We start from the raw sequence: 25,625 nt of genomic DNA on the forward strand, positions 1-25,625 counted from the left end.
TAGTTTTAGTTAATAGATTCACTATTAAATGGGAGAGGAAGATTAAAATGTTACAATTGCTGGAGTGTATAAGGTCATTACCTAGATACTTGCTAGGTACATTATGTGGGGGTGGATCCGTAGGGGGTAGGGCGTCGGAATTGTAGGTGACAAAATTGTATAGTAGGGTTTTAGTTTTTTTTGTATATTAGTGAATTTGTGTGATCCTCACCTGTTTCAATAAAGCAGCCTTTTACACGCATACTAGAGTTAGTGCTGCCCCCCCTCCTTCACCCAACGTCCCCTTAAGAATAAGATTGCTTTGCACAGAAACAAATGAAGCCCATTTTCCTCTTGTATTACGTGAGATAAAAGTGATTTGCCCGGAAAGAATGTTGAGCCGAGGCCGTGATTATAACCTGCTTTCCAATTTACAGTTCAAAACACATCTCCTCTCCAAATTCTCAACTGCAATCTATAGAACAACAAGTTAATAATTATTCGGTCGGGTCTGCCAGCGGACCCCTACTAAGGTAACACTACAGTCATTTGCACACACGGAGAGAATAGGGAACGACCTAAACCCCTCCTCTCAGTGAGCCCAGCGGCGGACTCTCCTTCCTTGGCGCTCCGAGTCGATATCACGAGCCAATCGAATGGGGGCACGGCCCAAAGCTGCCTATGGCAGGCAGAGGCGCCAGATACGCCCCGCCCTCTTGCTCTGTGCCCTCCATTGACAGAGGAAGCCTGGTGAACAGTGGCTGAGGTGAGTGAGCCCTTGCTGTGCCATGGTGGCTCTTACCTCCGTGACACTCTGGTCGCTTCTGGCCTGCGCTGCACAGCTGGCCCTGGGCTACGTGCTGGCACGACGCCTGGGCAAGAACTGCTCTACGACAGACACATGGGTCCTGGTCTGGCTATTTTATGATGCCATTGTGCACTTTACTCTTGTAAGTAAATATGGAATAACCCCTTTTTTCCAAATCAGTTCTCCATTCATTTAATTGTAAAAGTGAGTTCCAGAAAAAAGTAAAAATATAATAGAATGTTTTTAAATAACAATAACATTGGTTTGCCTGTATATTTTGCACGTACGTGTAGAGGTATTGACGGTATTGTTGTTTTGTTGATGCTGGTTTGTACGTACTTCGGTTAGAGGCACAGTGTAAGGGGCAGCCTGAGTAGGTTGACCAGCAGAGAACACTCTGGTATCTTAGGTGTGGAATGTGCAGCTCACTGGACAGCGCGGGAACCTACTACTAATTCGATTTTTAACCGCCCGGGAAGATTTTCTTTTAGCAAAAAGGGAACTGTTTTTGCTAAAATAAACAAGCATTTGCAATGCAATAGGTCTCGCATTAGGAAAGTTTGAGCTATTAGTATTGTAAATGACAATTTTTTTATTTATGCGTTGGTTTTGAAAATAGCGAAATTAATAGCTTTGTCATTTACAATGCCAATACTTTTAACTTTCGCAAATGTGACACCTATAGCATTTGTAATGCAATATGTGTTGTATTTACACGACTTAGATGTATTGATATTACAAATAACAATTGCTTTTAATTTTTTAAAATAATTAATACTTAAATAAAAGTTATTGTAATTTATAATGTCAATAGCTCAAACTTTTGTAAATAACTTTTGTGAAGGTTATGTTCAGTGCATGTTATTGTGACAACAAGAACAGAGGTGAAATATTAACATCTTTTTGTGACATTTGTAATAAAGCTTGAAACATTGAGAGAACATATTTGAACCAGTTGTTGAATGGTTGCACAGATTGATGTTGTGGTGGCTCTGAGTGATGTTGTGGTGGCGCTGAGTGATGTTGTGGTGGCGCTGAGTGATGTTGTGGTGGCGCTGAGTGATGTTGTGGTGGCGACGAGTGATGTTGTGGTGACGACGAGTGATGCTGTGGCATTCAGTGATGCTGTGGTAGCGCATAGTGATGTTGTGGTGCTGAGTGATGCTGTGGTGATGCGACAGATAGAGTGAGGGCGATAGATAGATAAAGGGAGGTGATAGATAGAAGGAGGGCGATAGATAGATAGATAGATAGATAGATAGAGGGCGATAGAGTGAGGGCGATAGATAGATCGAGTGAGGGCGCTAGATAGATCGAGTGAGGGCGATAGATAGATCGAGTGAGGGCGATAGATAGATCGAGTGCGGGCGATAGATAGATCGAGTGAGGGCGATAGATAGTTCGAGTGAGGGGGATAGATAGATCGAGTGAGGGCGATAGATAGATAGAGTGAGGGCGATAGAGTGAGGGACATAGATAGAGTGAGGGCAATAGATAGAGTGAGGGCGAAAGATAGATGGAGGGCGATTGATAGAGTGAGGGCCATAGATAGACAGATAGAGTGAGGGCGATAGCTAGATAGAGTGAGGGCGATAGCTAGATAGAGTGAGGGCGATAGCTAGATAGAGTAAGGGCGATAGCTAGATAGAGTAAGGGCGATAGATAGAGTGAGGGCGATAGATAGAGTGAGGGCGATAGCTAGATAGAGTGAGGGCGATAGCTAGATAGAGTGAGGGCGATAGCTAGATAGAGTGAGGGCGATAGATAGAGTGAGGGCGATAGATAGACAGATAGAGTGAGGGCGATCGCTAGATAGATAGTGATGGCGATAGATAGAGTGAGTACGATAGATAGACAGATAAAGTGAGGGCGATAGACAGTTAGAGTGAGGGCGATAGATAGATAATTATGTGGTGTATAATTATGTATCATGTAATTATGTGACACTGAGTGGTATTATGTGGAGTGTATGTTGTATTCAGTAGAGTGTAATTGTGTGGCGTGTAATTATGTGGCACTGAGTGGTATTGTTTGGAGTGTATGTTGCATTGAGTGCATTGTAATTATTTAGCATATAATTATGTGGCACTGAGTGGTATTGTGTGGAGTGTGTGTTGCATTCAGTAGAGTGTAATTATGTGGCATGTAATTATGTGGCACTGAGTGGTTTTTGGAGTGTATGTTGCATTGAGTGCAGTGTAATTATGTGGTGTGTAACTATGTGGCACTGAGTGGTATTTGGAGTGTATGTTGCGTTGAGCGCAGTGTAAATATGTGCGCTGGGGATGCTCAGACGTGGGTCCCAGGCACTCCACGCCACTGGAGTCAAGCTAGCCGGGCTGATGGGAGGTGTTACCTCGAAACCGGTCCGGTCCTCGGATGCTTGATTCCGTTCTGGGAAGGACATGGCTTTTGTAGTTCGGACTGGACTGTTCCCATGGGGCACAGGGTCAGAGCTGATTTGCATATCGCCATTGGCTAACCCAGGGTGGTGTGGAGTGCAAAAAAACAATGGATTTGGGCCCAGATCTTCGGACTGGGGTGAATGTGTGACATTGATCCACATTCGGTCCATCACCTGTTTTGTTTGCAAATTCCGCCCTAAGTGCGCTGGGGATGCTCAGACGTGGGTCCCAGGCACTCCACACCACTGGAGTCAAGCTAGCCGGGCTGATGAGAGGTGTTACCTCGAAACCGGTCCGGTCCTCGGATGCTTGATTCCGTTCTGCGAAGGACATGGCTTTTGTAGTTCGGACTGGACTGTTCCCATGGGGCACAGGGTCAGAGCTGATTTGCATATCGCCATTGGCTAACCCAGGGTGGTGTGGAGTGCAAAAAAACAATGGATTTGGGCCCAGATCTTCGGACTGGGGTGAATGTGTCACATTGATCCACATTCGGTCCATCACCTGTTTTGTTTGCATGTAATTATGTGGCACTGAGTGGTATTTGGAGTGTATGTTGTGTTGAGCGCAGTGTAATTTTGTAGCATATAATTATGTGGCACTGAGTGGTATTATGAGGAGTGTATGTTGTATTCAGTAAAGTGTAATTGTGTGGCGTGTAATTATGTGGCACTGAGTGGTATTGTGTGGAGTGTATGTTGCATTCAGTAGAGTGTAATTGTGTGTGAGGGTGCAGTGTGTGTGAGGGTGCAGTGTGTGTGTGTGAGGGTACAGTTTGTGTGTGTGTGTGAGGGTGCAGAGTGTGAGGGTGCAGTGTGTGAGGGTGCAATGTGTGAGGGCGCAGTGTGTGTGGCCTAAAGTAGTGTGAGGGCGCAGTGTGTGTGGCCTAAAGTAGTGTGAGGGCGCAGTGTGTGAGTGCGCAGTGTGTGTGGCCTAAAGTAGTGTGAGGGTGCAGTGTGTGTGGCCTAAAGTAGTGTGAGAGCGCAGTGTGTGTGGCCTAAAGTAGTGTGAGGGCGCAGTGTGTGTGGCCTAAAGTAGTGTGTGGGCTCAGTGTGTCTGGCCTAAAGTAGTGTGAGTGTGCAGTGTGTGAGTGCGCAGTGTGTGTGGCCTAAAGTAGTGTGAGGGCGCAGTGTGTGTGGCCTAAAGTAGTGTGAGGGCGCAGTGTGTGTGGCCTAAAGTAGTGTGTGGGCTCAGTGTGTCTGGCCTAAAGTAGTGTGAGTGCGCAGTGTGTGAGTGCGCAATGTGTGTGTCCTAAATTAGTGTGAGGGCACAGTGTGTGAGTGCGCAGTGTGTGTTGCCTAAAGTAGTGTGAGGGCACAGTGTGTGAGGGCACAGTGTGTGAGTGCGCAGTGTGTGAGTGCGCAGTGTCTGAGTGCACAGTGTGTGAGTGCGCAGTGTGTCTTAGTGTGAGTATAATGTACATGGTGCTCATATAAATCACTCCAGTGCCTTCAGGTACATGAGTGAGAGAGCAGGACATGGCTGAAGCAGGGGGCTAAGTAAAACGGAGCACTGAAAAGGACGTGGTGGGTTAAAGACGTGCGTGCCCCAGAGGTAGAATTCAACTGAGGAGGAAGAGATGAGCTTTGAGAGAGACATTTAAATACTTCAGTGGTATAAAAACAGCAGAGGAGTGAGAACGAGACATTTGTCTGCTTCAGGGATATAAATATAGCAATTGCTGGGGGAGCTGTGCCAGAGGCATTTAATTACCTCAGGTTATAAATACAGCTGATTACGGATTGAGGAGCGGTAAGGGAGTCTTCTGAATACTCCCAAGCGGTATAATTGTAGCACTAGACGGGGAGGTAATACATGAGGGGAGCATTTTTAAATACATCTCGGTGTAAAATCAGCAGAAATGAGAGAGAGACGCAGTGAGAGAGACATCTGAATACAAGCAGGAAGTGGGATAAGGGAGGGGGTGGCAAATAGTGAGCATTTCGTGGCCGCTTTGATGTTCTCAGTGGCCACGCGGCTCACTGAGAACATGAAAACGGACGCGAAAATGCTCCCAAAGGCTGTAGGTGGACAAATGGTGCGCGCTCGGCGCACATGCACTGTGCCCGATCTGCCTGCTGACTTTGGGAGCATTTTTGAAAGCCCCCTTACTATAACTCTCGCAGAACAACGCATGCGCCTTGGTCCAGCGAGACCTAAAAAAGTGTGGGCATGTCGTGCCCCACAGATCGCGCCCACTTCGACCTCTGGACGCAACTACACCCAAGCTTCGGGGAGGGGGGGGATAATTATAACACTTCGAACTATGGGGGAAAAGCCATCTTCTGAACTATAGTGTAAATGACTTGCAGGAGCTCCTTTCACTTTTATGGCACACTGCATAAAAAGGGCGGCCCTTTTCTGTGCACTATTTGGTCAGTGATGCACCAAGGGGCACTAAATATGGTATGTTACACATTCTTTATAGAGGTTAACGGTTTTCCTGAAGGGGTTGTAAAATAATAGATGGAAAATGCTGCATTTTATACACATTGGGCCAGCAGACCGAGCAGGACTTTATATCTGAGGTTCTTGTGTTAAGAGAGAATCAATTGTGCATTCTTAAATACACTGAGCAAGTTGTACTGGCCTCAAACTTCAAAAATAACTAAGATATTTGGGCATCCTCCCCAAAAGAATGTTTTGGAAAATCAATAGCGAATAGTGCTGTATATGCATATTTCATTAAGTTTTGTTTTGTTCATACTGCATTTCGCAGCAGAGAATACATTTCCATTGTTTGCAGGACCGGATATTATTGCAGGAGAAAAATGTCTTGCTTTCTGGAGGTAGGCTCCTCCGTGTCTATGCTCTATATTACCACACAGACTGTTGAAGTTATGCTTCATGAAAACCCTTATGTCAAACTCCTATCAAATATTCATGTTTTCATTTTCTTGTCCACTACCCCAGCCTAAAATGCAACCCACATTTGGAAATCTTTTGGTACTGATCACACAAGTATCAAAGAAGCTTCCATTTGTAAATATCAATGGTGCCCTGAAAGCACACATTGACCTTGATCAGAGGCAACTAGTAGTAGAAGCTGCTACTGCAACTGGATTGCCATTTGATAGCCCTGGCACTGCCATTGCTACTGCTAGTCTCAAAGTTCACATATGCATTGGCGGGATAGGAAAGTAAACGCAGCTCTAAAAGTCCAGATGTCGTTCTTTATTGACACAGTTTGTTTCCAGCTAGCCTATCAAGAGTAAGTATGAAGTTCTTCAATGGTTAAGTATGGATCAGCCGGTCATTCGTATGATAAAATTGATGGTCAAATGGTGTGTGGTGTCACTTCCGGTCAAATGGTGTGGTATCACATCCGCTCCTGTTTGCATATTACTAAAGTACAGCGCAGGCCAATATCTAAACGTGCACCTTACTCCTGAATGCTAGTAGCTGAAGAATTTTAAATAGTAACCTTTGTTACAGTATTTGGCAACTGTGCATGAAGATTAACTGGTACAGTTTAAATACTGGAATGTTCACATTTTTAAGTAGAGTTCTTGAGGGAGGCAAAGGAATCCCGATTTAAGACGTCTGGGGGGGGGGGGGATGCTCACTGGTAGTATAGCAACGTAATTCTAAAAAGAATGGCAAATGTGTCAGATGTGTGTTTAACAGGACAGATGGGCAAAACCAGAAACAACGAAAAAACTTTGGCTAAATCAAACTAATCGTAGTGTGAGAAAAAGACTGAGTAGCCAACATACTGTGTCTACTGGGTTGCAACAGGAAGGAACTTGGTTCAATAGATGTATCATACTCATTTTACCCATAATTTGAGAAAGTTACATTAATCACCCTAAACCTCAGATATCAACCAATGATAAGCCCGCACTGTGTTACTATATATATATATTGTGTGTGCCCCTCCGCTTAATAAAATCTAGCGTGTTTGACACATTTTGCCCTCCGAGTGCTGTCTTATCCTTTCGTTGGAGTTTTGAGAGGATTTGGAGCGATATATATATATATATATATATATATATATATATATATATATATATATATATATATATATATATATATATATATTTATATATATATATATATATATACATACATAATTATTTAAAGATGTACTACATTCAAATCCCCTTATGCTGGTTAAAAAACACCGGGAGAGCACAGTGAGTCAAAGCTTGTTCCTTTATCTCAATATCCTGCCCATCATATGTCAGGGGCCTCTAGATTCGGTGTTGTTGCTCCTTTTCTTTAATGTATATATCAGGTATTTATTAGGACTTATTAGTCACAAAGGGACTCATTTAACTTACTATGTTGATAACACTGAATGTAATCTTTGATTCAGTATCATAAGGAAACATGTAATGACATCGTTTCAAGTGACAGAATGGAGGTTTTTCTTTTGGGTTCTCGTGTATTTTCACCTGCACACAAATGCCAGCTATATTAGGAGTCCCGCCAAACAAAAGAACAGTGTTATTTAAATACCTAAATTCTGTTTGGAACTCTGATTTGAATCAACTGCACAAACTTTCAAGATGAGCACACATGAAGCATGGGGTGGACACGTGATAGAAACTAATGAAATTAATGACAACACCCTGTATGGAGGTTTCAAAGAGTCTCGAATATAACCGCTACAACCTGTCCAAAGCTCTGCTGTTCACTCCTTTTTGCACTGAAGGAGGGACAGATCCTGCCAGATGAAACACAGGAGGTCTAACAGTGGACTAGATGGGTCACAGTGAAGGTGTTAAAAACAGTCATTGGCACTTGGGCGATCTGGAGCACATGGAGTGGGCACTGGCTCTGATGGGGCCAGGAGAGGCAGCAGTGGCAACACACAATTTAAATACTGTCACAGCATCTACCTGACCCTCCAGTGCGTGTGGCGCAGTCACAAAACCTCAGAATACCACTGTTTTCGATGCAAGAACGCTGTGGGTGACTTTCTCCATACTGTAAACCTTTTGGAACGCAGTGGGAGACACGCCAGAAGCTGCCCTGGGACACCCTTTTACACTCCCCTCCATAGTAGCCCTTCTCCACTTGGTAGATGAGGAATAAACACAAGCTGAGAGGGCATTCCTCAAACGGGGATTAATAATAGCAAAAAGAGATATTGCATGCCATTGGCGACAGACGGGAGCCCCACCATCGAGAGCGTGGGGGGAAGAAATGAACCTATGTTGTATACGTGAGAAGCCCAAATATGACCCCAGAGATGCCTGAAGACACACCAACAGATATGGGGAGCGTGGGAAAGATACTGTGAAGGAGAGGACTAATTCAAAACCGAAATAGGGAGCACAACCCCTGAGTCAAGGACCAAGCTGACTTGGACATTCTTCTGCGTCGGGGCCCTCCAAGGGGATCAACTGTGATCTAATTACTATATATAAATGCGGTTTCACATAAAAACGTAATAAAAGATTACTTAAAAAACAGTATTGCACAAAAGTCAGCAGGGCTCAGAGCGATGAACGTGAGAGGAGCAAAAGCACTGATAGTAAATGCTCTACAGTCAGTACAAGGAGTGGCATTAGATGCTGAAGATGTAAAAGACTGGGAAGTCACTGCAGTCCTCGATTCATAAGGCAGCCAAGGGGCCAAACCCCAGCAGCTGCACAAGGCTACTCCATCATAATGAACTCCATAAATACTTAGCAAAGTCTTGGGTACAATTACAGAAGCGCACTGCATTAGGAAGACACGGAAATGGAAATTTGGTGTCAATAATCAGTGTGGCATAGGGACCTCACAAAAGATAGTCCAGTCTGTCTCACTGGTTCCCAGGGTTCTCCAAAACGACAGTGAGTAATCAGCTGCCACTTGTGGAATAGCAGGTGCTGCTGGCATAGATGCTGAAGATGCACAAGCCCCACAATAGAGCTGTGATTTGGGCTTATGAGGTAGGTGTATGTTGAGGTGTCACCTGTACATAACATGATGCCACCACCAAGCCCTGATTCTAAGGCAAAATATGCCTCTAGCAGGGTTCGTGCAACCTGATGGTGGGATAGCCTAGAATCAAGATCTCCAATCTTTTTTCTACTGAGATCTACTTCTGAATAATGAAAAGCATCCTGAGCTACACCCCAATGTTGATTAGATAAGGATACATAACGGACAAGCAACTTTAGCTTTAACTTTAAGCGCCAGGATACCCTTTGGGTGACAGTTTAGCGCTATATAAATACGCGATACAATACAATACAATACAACTTCTAATAAAGCGAACTAAAACCCTCAAATAACAAAGCGCTATTGTGAGACAGACTAATCAACAGAGTAAAATGCGGTCAACAGGGAAGCTTTTTTCATAAGATACAGGGCTGACGGGCATGCCAAAGATATTGGGAGGCTGTTATTGATTGTCTTAATAATGTCTGTGGGAGTGACTTGGTTCCGTCAGAGAAATGATGCTTCCTACACATTTGGGATAAAACAAATCTCCCCGAATGGACTGCCTTTGGCTCACACTGGGGTTGATGGTAGCTAAAGTAATGTAGCACAACTGAGGGGAGCGGAGTCAACACTGTGTCTAAGCAACTGGCCATATGGACTGGTGTATGCAGGCGAAGAAGGCTTGAAGGTGCCGCTTGTTGACGGGAAGCCAGTGCAGGTCTCTCAGGTGGGGTGTGATGTGGCTGCGGCGAGGGATGTCGAGGATCAAGCGTACAGAGGCGTTCTGTATGCGTTGTAGTCGTTTCAGGAGTTTGGCTGGTGCTCCTGCGTAGGGGATCTTTCTGTAGTCTACCCTGCTGCTGCTGACGAGGGCCTGGGTGACCGCCCTTCTTGTTTCGGTGGGGATTCACCTGTAGATCCTGCGGAGCATGCAGTGGGTGTTGAAGCAGGAGGACGAGACGTTGTCCATGGACCCCCATTCACTGGGGGAATGGTAAATTGAATATGGTGAGGAAAAGCAAGTGAGTCGAAAGGATATTTAGTAGTCTTAGACATTAGAAGGAGGATTATGGTCAGAGGGAAATTTTGGCAGTGAAGGTGACTCAAAACCTTTTTACTGAGGTCACTAAGAGGAAGGCATTGTATTAAAAGAAAATCCAGGCAGAATTTAAGTCTTGCTGGTGTTGAGATTTAGGTGATTTCTTGCAATCCAGTGAAGGATAACATCTGAGGTAGACCTAGAAGAATGTCACAAGGAAGTAACCAGAAAAATACAATACCCCACCCTACTGACTCTTTGAACCACATCCTAATTAGCACTGAGCGAGCAAATGAGGCGAATATGTCTAGCACTGGGGGTTGCCCCTTTCCCAGGATACTCTTAAAACAACATGATCAAATGGTGCATTTTTCAAGCTCTAACACGTGTTGCATGGTTAAATGTTTCTGTGTGCAAGAACTTGTTTGTATAATGGCCTTGCCATTAGTCTTTTTTTTTTTTTTTACAGTTTTTGTTGGCGTTTATCAATCCGCAAAATACAGATACATTTTTATCCAGACAGGAAATATCCACAAATCACCATGTAGGATCCGTCCCAGTGAGTTCGTACGTCCCTCTTCCCAGTCTCTGCTTATCCTACGACTGACTACTATGGTATATAACGTTTGCTAAACTGGATTCTCATCAGAGCTAATAGCCTAACAGTACCCCCCTACTACTCCCCCCCCTCCCCTGCTGCTGCCGACCTCCTTGCCACGTTAACTCTTGCTGCGTAAATGGTCTGGGTCCCATTCATACTCGCCACATCCTTATGCCTTGTGCAAAGAGCTCGCCATGTGGGTGGATGTTAGGGTACCATGGCCCAGTTATGTCTCCCCCTCAGCTCTTTCTTGATCCGGCTCTCCAGGGCTAGCTAGTTGGAATCCCGCTTGTGGCGAGCTAGGTGTCGATGCCTGGTCCTCATTCTGCAGATCATCTACCAACACCCCCCAGGCCTGTGCCCGCTCCAATCTCTCTATACCTCTTTTCCCGTTCCTAAGCAAGATTCTATGTTCACAGCTTGCCCACTTCACTAGTTCCCTTTTCCAATTGGTAATCCCTGACCCGGCCGGGGCCTTCCACTTGCTGGTAAGTTCACGTTTCGCCAGAATGTAGGCCAGGCCTTGGAACCTGGCTGTGACCTTGGTTTTAGCGGAGTGGGGAAATAGGTTGAGCAGTACATGACCAGGGGTGTATGGGATCTCCTTCTCTGTGACTCGTGCTGTCTATTGAACCACCTCCTGCCAATACCCCAATATCCTCGGGCAACTCCACACCATGTGAAGATAGCTAAATATCGGTTAATCCTGTCAGGGGTAATATACGCTCTATGCAGAGTATGAAAACAAATTAATTGGAATCGCGCATTGCGGGCTACCTTGGTGGCTCGGAGCAGTGTATTGTCCCAATCCTTCTCAGCTATGGGGCTTCCAATGTCCACCTCCCATTCATCTTTCAGGCTCTCCAGCGGCCCCGTGGAATCCCGTCTAATGGCTCTACAAAGACATGAGACCGCCTTAATGACACCACCTGCTAGGCTTATGTATTCGCATGTAGAATGTGTAGGTGGTTCTAGTGTCCTCCGACCCCAATGTCTACGCATGTCCCCAGTGACTGCCCCATATAGTAGAAAATGCCTCTGTGGGATATCCCAACTAGCTTGGAAGGCCTCAAATGTGAGAAGTTCCCCATCGCCGTATAAATCTCCTACCTTAGTGACCCCCTCGTGTGCCCACTCCTCCAACCCCCTCCACTGACCCCCATGCGGGAGCGCCTCCAATAATGCCACAGGCATCTCCGGGGAGTAAGGTCTTTTGGTTTTGGTTTTCTGAAGACACCTGATCCAGCAGTTTCTTATTACCCTATGCTCTGAAGTGGTCAGTGTGCACTGCTTAATGGTACCCATGAGTGTACTCAGGACAGCTGCTCTACTCTGGGTGAACGGTGGCATCCTCCTACCCGGATCTAGACTTTCTGCCACCCACTGTGTGAAGCGTTGGAGCTGACTCGCCAGATAATAATTCTCCATATCTGGCACCACTACACCCTCTGCTCGTGCCCTGCGCAACGTATCGAACGCCACTCTGTGCCTGCTGGTACCCCAGATAAAAGCGGTCAGAATCGAGTCAAGGGATCGGAACCACGCCGTAGGGATCCACACTGGGAGCGTGGTAAAAAAATATAACAATCGAGGCAATGCCACCATTTTCAGCAAGGATATTCGCCCCGTCACTGACCGGGGCAACGTCCCCCAGAACGCCATACTGCCTTTGAACGATCGAGAGCCCCCCCCCATATTTCCCTCCTGAACATCAGAGAGATAATGATACACTCTAACCCCCAGGTATCTAAAACAGCGTGGTTCCCACTGGAGGTCTCCCAGGCCCGCAGGCAGCAGGGCCTCTCCCGCTATCTGGAAGAGTCGTGACTTCTGCCAGTTGACGCAGAGCCCAGAAAGAGCTCCAAACTCGTCCATCATATGCCGGGCTTCCCCAACGCCATACCTGTATCCTTCAGAAAAAGAAGCAAATCATCTGCATATAATGCGATATGGTGTATTTGCTCTTCTAGTTGAATGCCCTCATATGGCGTCCCTGATCTTGCCATACACGCCAGTGGTTCTACCACCAGCGCGAACAGCAGGGGGAAAAGGGAACACCCCTGCCGTGTACCCCTCTCCACACCGTACTGTAGGGAGATGGCGCGGCCCGTCCGTACCCGTGCCACTGGGTCCGTATAGAGTATTTGAATCCTTTGGATAAAGTCCTGCCCCAGCCCCATCTTTGCTAGAACTGCATATAAGTATTCCCACTCAAGGCTATTGAATGTTTTCTCGATATCAATGGCAAAGATCGTCCCGTCCTGCGCTTCTACCGCTCCCTGCTGTAACACAGCAAACAGTCTCCTGATGTTCAGGGTGGTGTTTCTGCTAGGGATGAAACCCGCTTGATCGGAATGCACCAAAGATGTCTTGTGTGGCAGTAGCCTGGTGGCCAATATCTTACTGAGAATTTTCAAATCGAGGTTTAGCATCGATAGCGGTCAGTATGCTGAGCACTCAGTTGAGTTCTTGTCAGGCTTAAGCAGGGGAACCATTACCATATCCCTCGTGGGTGGCAACCTCCTGCTCTCCCATGTAGCCGCGTATAACTCCACTAGCCTGGGAGCCAGCTCTACCAGGTACGTGGCATAAAACGTTTGGGGCAGTTTGTCTGTGTCCCTGGAGTCTACCCCCGTGCCATCGCTTTGACTGCCCCCCCTGATCTCCCATGCCGTAATCGCCGCTCCCAGCACCTCCGCTTCCTCCACCGCTAAGGTATGGAGCGGACGGGGTGTCAAGTAGTCTGCTATCCTGCCCATGTCGCGGTTGCCAGTGCTTTTATATAAGCGGGCGTAGTACTCCCTGAACCGGCCACTAATCTCCTCCTGTGTATATAAAGGACGTCCTCCCTGGTCGTGTATCGTCAGTATAGTACTGCCCCTTCTGGATGGGTCAGCGAGCCATGCCAGCAATCGCCCGGCTTTGTCCTGCTCATCATGTGTCCTATCCATGTATTTCTGGAAATCAAAGCATCGTAGACGCTCTACTTGCACTGCCACCTCCTCCTTAGCTTTCAGGAGTTTCTGCCTCAATTTCGGGTGCTCCGGCTGTCTCTTCTCTAATGCCCTTAGTGCCCCATCCGCTCTCTCCAAGTCTGCTGAGAGCGTCTTACGGACCTCAATAGATGCAGCCATGCAGCTCCCCTGATCACAGCCTTGAAGGCCTCCCATTCCGTGATTTTAGAGTCCATGGTGCCCGCATTGTCAGTAAAATATTGTGTGACGTGTTCCCTAGTCTCTTGCTAAAAGACCTGATCTTCAAGTGCTTCCAGTTTGAGGCGCCATGTAGGGATCGGCTGCAAAATCCTACCCCCACCTGTATCGTAGCATGAGTGGGTTGTGGTCCGAGACCGTCCTAGTGAGGTATTCTGTCCCCCCCCAGCTGGATGTAGAGGCCCGGTGTGCTCAGAAAGGTGTCTAAACGGACGTGTAAATTGTGGGTGTGGGATAAATGCGAGTAGTCCCTATCTGTCGGGTGTGCCCTGCGCCACACATCCACGAGCCCCCAACGAGTCTGCCAATCCCTAAAAGCTCTAGCCACCACGTGTACTGGGGAGTCTCGAAGATGCAGGTGTGATCGGTCCATGTCAGTATCTGCAATCCAATTAAAATCTCCCCCTATGAGAACTGCCCCTGTCATGTACGGTGCCAGCACCCCCGACAGCTGCTCCAGAAACCTGACGTGATCCACATTCGGGCCATATACATTGACTAGGGTAACATCCTGCCCGTCCAACCTTCCGAAGACAATCACGTACCTACCCTCTGGATCAATTTTGTGCTTTATCGGGTGGAAGGGGACTCCCGCCCGCACCCAAATCAGGACCCTCCGGGCAAATGCTGAATATGATGTGTAGAACGTCTTCCCTCTCCAGCGCCTGCGCAGAGCCTCACTTTCCTTAACCAGTATGTGGGTTTCTTGGAGCATCGCTATCTGCACCCCTCTCCTATTTAGTTGTGAGAATATTTTATACCTTTTACTCATAGAGTGCATGCCCCTAACATTCCACAACATTATGCTATAGGTGGCTTGTGTCTGCTGCATGAGTGCACATATTCGCCCCTTTGCATGTCCCAAGACCTAGTACCTCTTCGTGCAGCCTGCAGGCATCTCTTACAGTATGGCAGGACGTGGCTCCTCCCCCCGTCGACAGCAGCATCCCTCCCTATGACCCAAAATACTAACCCCTTCCAAACATTTCAAAAAACATCCCAACACCCCCTTCCCAGGACAAGTGAGAACAGCTCCCCCATCCAAACTGTGCACTTCAGTGCTCAAACAAACAAAGTTCAGAGGTGGGGATCAGGCCAAGGCCCACCGAGAGCTTTGCCGTTCTCTCCACCCCTCCGGATATCCCCCCCCCGGCTAACAGATCACAAATAGGCATCAGGGAACCCCCTCGAGTGAGAAATAGCAGTATATTACCATCAGTTTCTTTGAGTGCCCCCGAGCATAGTTCTGGAAATACCTGCATGCGTGGCCCACCTCACATCAGGTCAACTGCTGATTTGGGAGTTACGTAAATGTAAATGTAAAAAATGTAAATTGATACTTGTATAGCGCACTACTCACCCGCAAGGGTCTCAAGGCGCTTGTACGAATACCGCTGTGGAACCCATCCTGGCTTTCCCTGTGAGGCGTCCACTCCTGGGCACCCCCAAGGTGGAGGCCAGGCATCCTTAGCGTTGTGGGGGCCGTTGTGGAGATTAAGCAAGCTATTGCCCAGAGTTGCAGAGTGGGACTTCATGATTGGAATAGGCACCGAGGCGAGAATTATCAGGTCCGTGGAATTTTTGAGTCCAAGACCCGCCAAGGTGGGGAATTGAACCCTGGTCCCGGGCTAGACCTCTGCATCAGGGTCTGACACTCTAACCATTGAGCCACACTTCTCCACTACTTCTCCAATACTTGCGGCACGGTCTGGCTGGCATCCCCCACCGAACTCGAGCTGGTCTCTGACTCCGAGTCCCTCTGGTCTTCCCCAGAGTGTGGTGTCGGTTCCCGGGTGTCTGCTGCACTCAATGAGGCCACCGCTGTGATCGCTTTGGCCCTAGCTCGATTCGCCTCTTCCGCCGTCGGGTGGTTCTTTGAAGCAGCCCCTCTGTCAGGGGAGCGCCACAAGGCTTTATCCGCAGGACTTTTCCCTCCACGCTATTGCCCTCTGGGATCTTGTTACTCAATCCAACCCCATACGTCCTGGGGGGTGGTAAAGAAGGCGGTCCCTCTATTATGCACGATGCGTAGCTTTTTTTTTTTTTTTTTAAACCTTTATTATTATAAATTACACAGCTATTTCACCTACATCCTGCAAAGTCAGGCCGGCAGCTACTACAATTTCCGTAATACAAATTGTTCATTGAGGGGCCTCATTTCTGACACAGCAAGTCGCCTACAACCCATCAGGGCCGGCCGCGTTAAGGACTATAGGGAGCTGTGTGAGGCAGCATTCAGTAATGATGGAGATGACAACGTACATAGAGCAGAGAATGCATGAGGTTTCCGATTTTCGTTTTTTTATTTTCAACATTCAACTTCAACTTAACTATGTGGTCCGACAACCTGGTGGGTCTAGTGTGACAGTTCTTCCCTCCTTTTACCCACCCAACGCATATTTGAAGGAAAGGAGGGGAGCTTTCTAGGCGCAAGACCGAACCCCCAGCGTTAATCACGTCTTGGCTATGAGGGCCCTACACTGATTCTACTATACCCAGTGGAGAAATCCTTGTAGCTCGTGGAGGAGGAGGGATCGGGAAGGTGTGACTGAGAACTAGGTAATGAGAAGACGAAATGTGGCCAGTAGTGTGTTATGTCAAATCTACACTCATCGGGTTGCGTGGAAGGGGCATATGAACTAGCTAGACAATGTGGGGCATCGTGATTCGCCATAATTTCAACCTATAGATTGGAAATGAAGTGCAGGTGTCCGATACCATATCGGCACAGTGGACGTTACTGAATATAGCACAGGAGGACCAACATGTAGGGGCGTAGTTAGCATTACGTGCGTCGGATATGGCATACAGACTGGTATGTGTTCCGCAAGCGCTTTGTATTAGGTATGAGATGCAGTGTGCGGTATTGCAGAGGCATCCCCCTGGCCTGGCGCGTCTGTGTCTGGCTGTGTAGTGGCTTGTAAACGGAGAAGGTATACAGTAAGCGGACCCCACACGTCTTTGGGCCTCGATTTATGGGGTAGAAGCTCTGCATAATTGTGCAGTTGGTCTTGCCACGTGGTCATTGTAGTCAGCCAGTCTTTAAACTTGGGTGCTCGTCCGTGTCCCCAGCGGCATGCCACCTGCCGCTCCGCAAGGAGAATGCCCAAAGCGAAAAATTTACGGTGTGCCTGCAACGCAGGGCATGTTTGCCCCAGCAATGCGACTTTCGGGCAGGGTGACACACTCACCCCGACCATGTCTGACATAGCCGCAAATACTTCCTCCCAGTAAGCCGCCACTCCGTGGCACGTCCACGCGAGAGGGAAAAAATCCGCTCCCTCGGCCCTACAATGCATACACCGGTCATCGTCCCGGAGTCGGAAGCGGTGCAGTTTGGCCGGTGTATAATAAAGCCTGTGCAAGAATTTATAGTGTACTAGTCTGAGGCGAGTGTTACCTGTCACTGCCGTAGTGTGTGCGCAGCTCTCTTCCCATTGTTCATCTGACATTTGGGCATCTAGGTCACAGTCCCAGTCACGTCTTGCTCTGAGGGAGGGTGGGGATGGAGTTGTCTGTGTGTGCTTATAGAGCATAGAGACAACATATTTCGGTGTGTCTGATTGGAGTAAAGAATGGAGGGGCAGTACTGTGTCCGTTTCGTCCGGGAAGGCGGGGGTGACCGCCTTTACATTCTGCCTTAGTCGCACATAGAGAAACGTATCCATGACTGAGGGGGAGTTATCTCCAAAGAATTGTGCTGATGTTCAGAAACTGCCCACAAGATACAGGTCACCCCATGTGTGGAGTGCCAACCTTGTGAGCATTTTACGGCCTATTTCTTCGCAAGTGATACGGAGTCGTGGGTCGTGTGCTAGTGTCATAAGTGGTGAGTATAGGAACGGCATTCCCATAGCGTCCGTTAAGCGCTTACAGGTAAGCACCGTACAGTCAACCGTAGTTGGATCACGGTCTGCAGTTTTGGAATCCGAGTAGAGGTAAGCCGATGGTCGCGTTGGCCTCATGTAGCCATCCTCGACTGCCAGATGTGCCATAAAGGGGGGGTGTAGCCAGTATGCAGCAAAGTGGGCCTGCGCGCAATCATAGTATCGCCGGAAATTGGGAACGTCGAATCCTCCCTGGTGGTAGGGGAGCATTAGCGTTTTCATGCCAATTCGAGGTTGTTTGCCACCCCATATCAGTCTCGACATTTGTGAGTTAAGTGCACAGAAAAAATGGGAACCCGGGTTATACGGAATATTGGTGAAAAGATACAGTAGTTTAGGTAACACTACCATTTTGATCAGGGAAATACGCCCTGCCATCGATAGTGGGAGATGGATCCACCTGGTGACTTTCTCAGCTTGTCCAAGACTGTACCGTAATTAGCTCTGATAAAAGTATCACGGTGCCTAGTCACGTTGATACCTAGATATTTGATCTCCTCTGCCTCCCAGATAAGAGGATAATCAAGGGGGAATTGCGTGGGGATTTCAGTCAGTGGGAATAGGGCTGATTTCGACCAGTTTATTTGTATCCCTGCGATACCGCCGAATTTGGTAATCTCGCGTAGCAAAGGATTAAGGTTCTCCTGAGGTTTATGGACGTAAAGGGTCATATCGTCAGCGTACAAAGCTATAAGCAATTGTCTTTCCGGATATATGAGGGAGCGGTGATTGTGGTGCTGGCGCAGTTTGGCCGCTAAGAGTTCGATCACTATTGCAAACAAGGCCGGGGACAGCGGGCACCCCTGCTGTGTTCCGTGGTGAATCTCGAAGGGGGGAGAGCGGGAGCCATTCAGCAGCACAGAAGCCATTGGCTGACGGTATAGTAGTCGAATCCAGTCTAAGAAACTAAAAGGAAACCCCATCCGTTCGAGTAGCGCAAGTAGATAATCCCACTCTAGCGAATCGAAAGCCTTCGTGGCATCTAGAAAAACGGCGGCCGCTTCACATGTGGGGGTTATGTCCTGTATTACTGCCTGAAGTGTGCGCAAATTATGGGAAGTCGCGCGTTTCGGGACAAAGCCCGCTTGATCCGGTAATACTAGCCGTTCCATCAGCAGATTAGGGCGCGATGCAAGCACTTTCGCTAGAATTTTTATATCCGAGTTTAGTAGGGAAAGGGGTCTGTATGAGTCGCAAGATTCCGGCGGCTTGCCCGGCTTCAGCAGCGATGCAATAAGGGCCTCCCGCATAATGGTCGGTAGGATACCCTCCTCTAGAGCTGTGTAATACACTTGTAATTTCGGGGCCAAAATGTGCATGTAGGCCTTGTAAAAGTCAATTGGCAGACCATCTGAACCCGGCGATTTACCCGATTTCATGGACATTATATCGCCTGTGATTTCCTCCAATTCAAGTACGTGATGTAGGAATTTTTGTTGGGATGGGCCTAACCATGCAAGTGCAGTGTCATCTAGATAGGTGTTTAAGTTTATTGGAGTGGATCTTTGGGAGGTGTAGAGTGTGGAGTAATGTTCAGCGAGTATCCTAAGTTGGTCCGGTAAACTACGCCGGGGTGTATTGTGTTCGTCAAGCAGTGTAGTGATATAGTTATGGTATCTCGGGGGATTAACAGCGGATGCAAGTGCCCTGCCTGGCCTATCTCCCTCACCATATCTGCGTGCTGTGTGTGGCTTCCCTAGGAACTTACATTCTTTTTCTGATAGTTCTGTATACTCATTAAGTTTCTCACGGAGTTGAGCTCTGGCTGCATGGTACTGTCTGTGTCTTTTTCGAGTTGCTTCAGCTCTAGTTCAAGTTTACGCAACTCGTTACGCATGGATTTGAGGACTCCGCCCCCTTTAGCAATGCACCATCCCCTGACGGTAACCTTAAAGGCCTCCCAGACTGTTGTTATGCTGGACACCGAGGACATGTTGCGATCAAAGAAATCTTTTATGTCCTGTTCTAGTTCCGCCTTGAAGGCCGAGTCGGTCAGGTGGGCAGGGTTAAGGCGCCAATTTAAGTAAGGAGAGACATCAATTGGGACACGCAGCATCACTAATACTGGGGAGTGGTCGGAGAATGTACGAGCGAGGTGAGATGCTCTAACTAACCAAGAGTAGAGCCCCGCAGTACAGAATATGTAGTCTAATCGCACCCAGGTGGAGTGCACCGCTGAATAGTTAGTGCCCTGTGTGTGCGTGGGGTGAATGTGTCTCCAAACGTCTATCAGGCGATATTCTTCGACAATATCCAAGAGGGCTCGCTGAGTGTGTGTGTAGTGTGTCGCCTGTGGGTGGGATCTATCCATGTTAGGACGAAGTGCAGTGTTGAAATCCCCTCCTAAGACAACATGAGCAATCCCCAACGACTGAACTTTACCCCATAGCGTAAGGAGTGTGGATGGGTCATCCGTATTAGGCCCATAGTAAAATGCAAAAAGAACTGTGTGTGAGTAAAGTCTTCCCCATGCCATGCAGAACCTGCCAGTCGAATCTATTTCAGTTCCATCAAGGGTGAAGCGCACTCCTCGTCTAGCCAAGATTGTTACCCCTCTAGCGTAGTTGGAATATGATGAGAACACTCTGCAGGAGGCCCAGCGGGATACAAACAGCGAAGGATTTCCCGACATTAAATATGTTTCTGGGAGGATGGCGATGGACACTCCCTGCCTATCTAAGTAACCCAGAATCTGTCTTTTCTTCCTCGGGTTGTTGAGCCCACGGACATTCCACGAAATCAGTTGCAGTTGTTGGAGAGGTTGTGCTTCCGCTACGTCACCCATCTCAACAAGTGCGGAAATGTGCATTGTACAAGCGTGAGATAGAGGTACATACAATAAACCACGCTATCGGTGCATCTAAAAATCCCAAATCCCAGTCTATCCTCTCGACCCAATTCCACTTCAAAGTTACTGTATCTATGACCATGAGTTGTCGGAACCTCCGCCCACCCACACCGGCAACCCCAAATCGCCGGGTAATGAGCACCTCCCATCCCACCCAACATCCCGCAAAAAATAAAAATAAACCAACATTTCAAAGCTATCTCTTCCCTAAGGAGGGAGAGGTTGTAAAGGGGATCACCCATTGGGGAAACAAGTCTAGGGGCGCCGACCTGCCTCCCACCTCACAGTTCACACCCACTAGACGCCAGGTAGTAACCGGGTCATCTGTCCTGTGATGGAGGTGGGTTGCCGAGCACAACTTATTGTTCAGACCAGTGTATAGGAAGTCTTTAAAAGTACCTCACCGGGAATGTAGTGCGCCATGAGCAGCGATGTACAGGCATGCGAGTCACTGTCACCAGGCATATGCCGAGTTAATTTCAGTCCTGTTGCTCCATCGGCGAGCGTGACCTGGAGCGGGGCCCTTCCACGTCGTCCCTGGCGCGGTCACGTTTCTGCTGCTTTAGGAAATCTTCAACTTACTGTGGGTTTGCAAAGATGTGTTGCTTGCCCTGGTCGGAGACTTTTAGTTTCGCAGGGTAGAGCATGGCGTAGGATAGTTCCTGAGCTTGCATCTTCTTTTTCACGGCAGCGAATTTATGCCGCGCCTCTTGCACTGCGGGGGTAAAATCCAGGAAAAAAGACAAGGTTGCATTGCCATAGTTCACTGTGCCAAGTTCGCAGGCCTGGCGCAGCACTGCGTCACAGTCCCTATAATTCAGAAAACGTGCAATTATGGGTCTGTGTGCAGCCCCTGGAGGAGGGCGGGCTGCGAGAGATCTGTGTGCCCTCTCGACGATGAGGTCTGGGGAGAAGGATTCCTTCCCAAACAGTTCAGTAACCAAGGATTTGACGAAGGGCTCCATTTTCCCAGTGTTTGTCGATTCCGCCAGGCCTAAAATGCTGACATTATTTCGGCGGGACCTGGCTTCCAAGTCCTCGTTCTTGTCCGCGATGACTTTAAGGAGTCTGTCCATTTGGGTAGCTTGCCGGTTCGCAGAGGCGGCTCCGTCCTCCAATCCAGAAATTCTGTCCTCGGCCTCTTTTATGCGGGTGTCATATTAGTCTAGTTTAGCCACTATCCCATCCATGCGCAAATTCATGGTGTCTATTTTGGCATCTATGGTGGAGAGACTTTGTTTCATACCTAAAAGTAGTGATTTCCAGTCTTCATCTGGCGGTGTGGATGTGGTAGGGCTGCCGTCCGGCCCAGGCATCGTTTTGGTTGTCTTTCTGGCTTCAAATGGGATCTTGGATTGTTTGGCGTCGCCACGACCCATGGCACGCCTCGGCGTTCGTAATGTCGCGATCTTGGGATCAGCCAGGCTTGTGTTGATCGAGGAACAGGAATTGGGGGAGAAGCCATGGGCTTGAGAAGCGTGTTCGGTCACCCCAAACCTCCGCTGCGATGGTCCCCGAATATGGTCGCTTTGGCGGGAGGAATTATGGCCTCTGCGCTTCCCCCCAGACAGCCTTATGGAGGTGGGGGGAGGGGGTGTGTGCGATGAAGACTACGGCCCTGGCGGATTCCCCCATCTGTCCGTCCCGCGCCAACAGTTAAAACCTGACAAAATGGAAGCTGCGAGGATAAGGGGCGGCAGGGCCTCCCTTCGCGCCTAATGGCCATCTCGATGTGGCAGCGGCCGCGCCAGTATGGCTGTACGGGGCTTCCAGGGCAACGGCACAACCAAGGTCCCTCGGCGGCCGTTCAGTTAGGCAGCGCGATCGCTCTTCAGGCAGCACTGGGCACCGCGCCGGAGGTAATGGTTGTGGCGGGATCCAGCAAAGGGGTAGGCCGTGCAGCGTCAGTATCCAGGCGGGGGGGGAGATGGCTGGCGAAGGCTGCTGCCGTTCGGGGGGCCCCTCACCTCCTCAGGATTCCGCCTCGGGAGGGCCCGAGAGTCCTCACCGTCCGATGGTCGGGCAGCCGCGCCCAGGCCTCAGATCCCCGGTATTTCCTAGTTCGTCACTGCGGGAGGGCAGGACCACAGGAGAACGTGAGGCGCCGCTCACCAGATAAAAGGCAATTTTCTCCGGTTCCGGCAGTGTTATGTGGGAGATCTTGGTATCGGAACGTTCACCCCAGCAAGGTGGTCAAGGTCCAGTTGCAGGCAGGGCGATTTTCGCCGGTCAGGATGATGTGAAGAATAGATTCAGGCTCAGCTAGGCGAGAGCCTCACTGCAGTGCGGCCATCTTGATCCGGCGCCACCTAGCGCCCCCCACGATGCATAGCTTGACCAGAAAAACCATAGAGTAGGACACCCCCATCTGGTGCAGTTTCCGTTTGACAGCACTCGAGGTACTCCACCATATAGTTTCCTCCGACCTTTTCAGGGAGGCCCGTGACTCGAATGTTATTCTGGCGGGCCCTATTTTCCGCATCCTCCGCCCGTTGCTCAGGAATCTGAACTCTTTTCTCTATGGCCGTGAGTTTGCTTGACGTTGCCGCGACCGGTGGTCCCAGTCTATCTCTGCTTCCCTGGCCGTGACACGATCCGCAAGTTTTCTATGGTCTGCTCGAAGGAGGCCCAAATCTTCCCTTATAGTGTCAATTTTAGTTTCCACCGCCAGTCGTGAGCGTTCTATGGCCTGCAGAATGTCCTGGAGGGAGAGATCCCCCTGGGGCATCCCCCATCTTTCCTGGTCCCCAATCCTCGCCTACTTCCTCCTGTTGCTCAATGTCCCGCCTCTTGGCGGTCCGGCCCATGGTGACCGCAAGTCCAGTAATCTGCACTCCCAACGTGTGCTAGGACAGGATAAAGGTGTGCAGGTACCCCCCACCTGTATCCGGCGTTCAAGCCAGTGAAGACTACGCCCTGGGAACCTTGCCGCTACCTCTCCAGTGCTGTGGGCCCTCCACTCCACCCCGCAGGTGCCGCTCTTCACCGGTTCACCGTCACTCCTTCTCAAAAATGGTCGGCACTGGCGTCCCCTGCAGCGCTGCTCTCTAAGCTTTGCCCGCACCGCGGGCCACACAAGGCAGACCGCAGTCAGGCCCACCGTCTTGTGTGCGCCTCTATCCCCAGGTTCCGCTGCCCCCGCAACAGTCCACCCGCAGGCCTCTTCTTGACGCTTCCCGCCCTAGGGTCTCACCATGGTCTTTTGGGACTTGCTCCTCGCTCCCTTCCCGCACTCGCTGCAGGGCCCTGTACACTTCTCTCCACAGCGCTTCCTCTGCTCCCAGCAGGTCGCACAACTGTTCGCTCTACCCCTATGCGCTCTACCATGAAAGGGGGGGGGGGCAACTGCTTCCTCGCACTCCCGGTTGTGTCTGCCGCCTCAGGGGGCGAGTCTGCGCCGCAGCTGACTCCTTCCAGGCCCCACTCCCGTGTGGAGGCACTTGCCAGGTCTCGGGCCCCTCTGCAGCTCCTCCCCGCACCGCCTCCTTACTGGCAATAGGGCAGGCTCTTACTGCCGCCGCTGACGCTTGTCCCGCACCCAGGGCAGGAACACCCGGTGATCGCCCGCCAAGTCCTTCACCTCTGGGGCTGCTAGAGCAACGCGGCCGCCATTTTAAACAGCCTGCGGCTGCCGAGCGCCTTGTCCGCCGAGGCTCCTCCTGACACCGCCTCTTCGCCAGTAGCAGTCCCGGCCTCTGCCCCTGGTACTTCTCCAGCCGCTGTGTCCGCAGTGCTGGACCGCCCCCAAGCAGGCACCCAGCACCACCGCACTCCGGGCTCCGCTGTTACCCCGCAGCCGCCATTTTGCACAGCTCACTGCCTCGCCGACTGAGTTGTCCAGCACTGGCAGGGGAAGGCTATCCACCCCTCACAACTAGCGCCCAGGACCCTCCTAAGCTTCCGACACCTTCCGGGTCGGTCTTTTTGCCCGGGGCTCCCCTGTAGCGGTCAGGATGGGGCCAGAGAGGGAATCACCGACGGGAGCTCCGATTCAGGCTCCCGTCTCTATCGGCGTCAGGCCACGCCCCCCCTTGCCATTAGTCTTCTTAATCACTGTGTGTGATGAAGGGCTAGTCTGTGGAATGGTTTGAGGACCTGTCTGGGTATAGCTTTCTCTTTTCACCAGTGATCTGGCTGTATTTGTGATCCAGTGGTTGTTGGTGTTTTAGATGTTTTTACTCATTTTCATGTTGTAAATCTTTTCCAAGTGTGCTGGTGGTCCATGTCCTTGGGAGAAAAATTGAGTAAATCTTTAAGGCTTCTGATTTTATTGCGTCTGTGTTATCCTCCTACTTTTCTAGCTTGCTTGATGGTGGAGATTGTAACTCTTTTTGAGCATTGCTGAAAGCTTTCTTTTTTCTTTTGTTGGCCTCGTGTGCCTTGCACAGTTACTTTTTGTGTCTCCGTGATAATTTTTGTCATCGCCTCTAGTTCAATCTTATTAAATTGAGTGCCTCTGCTATTGTCCTTGGCTTGTGCTAAGGGCTGGTTGCGTTAGATTTCTTGATCATTGGGTTGCAGTTTCAGTGGATCTTAGGGCCCGATGTAGGTGCCCTAATACCGGTCGGAAACGGGTTTTTGGATGTAGGGCATGCATTTACAGAATCGGTATTTTACCGATTCTGTATTTACCGATTCGGTAAAATTACCGAATCGGTAAATACAGACTCGGTAAAATACCGATTCTGTAAATGCAGATGTAGCTGGCACATGTCAGAGTGCCACAGGGCTTTAAGAATCGGTATTTTACCACCGAATCCAATTGGGTGGTAAAATACCGAATACAGGTGTGCATGCACATCTGTGCATGCACATCTGTGCATGCACACCTGTGCACTGTGACACACAGACATGCCCTTAGAGCATGTCTGTGTGCCACATGGCACACAAGTCCGGAATTGGGGTGCTAGAGGGTGTCAAAGTGACACCCCCTGCACCCTTGCAAAAATCGGTAATTACAGAATCG

At 49.3% G+C, this 25,625-nt stretch overlaps 1 protein-coding gene across 4 annotated transcripts in view; it reads left to right on the plus strand.

Annotated features, from left to right (window-relative positions):
• Nucleotides 1-689: 689 nt before the first annotated feature.
• EBPL (EBP like) overlaps nucleotides 690-25,625 on the plus strand; it is a 137,365-nt gene continuing 112,429 nt past the window's right edge. For 2 of the 4 annotated variants that reach the window (XM_086934957.1, XM_086934959.1), the window contains exon 1: nucleotides 693-929. In XM_086934957.1, coding sequence (XP_086791083.1) covers nucleotides 768-929 — 162 coding nt within the window. In that variant the 5' untranslated portion in view covers nucleotides 693-767. Of the gene's footprint in view, nucleotides 930-25,625 lie in introns of all 4 variants that reach the window. The other 2 variants (XM_086934958.1, XM_086934960.1) reach the window with 2 other exon arrangements.

This window comes from Lissotriton vulgaris, chromosome 8, assembly GCF_964263255.1.
Source record: "Lissotriton vulgaris chromosome 8, aLisVul1.2, whole genome shotgun sequence".
In the NCBI taxonomy this organism is placed as follows: Eukaryota; Metazoa; Chordata; class Amphibia; order Caudata; family Salamandridae; genus Lissotriton; species Lissotriton vulgaris.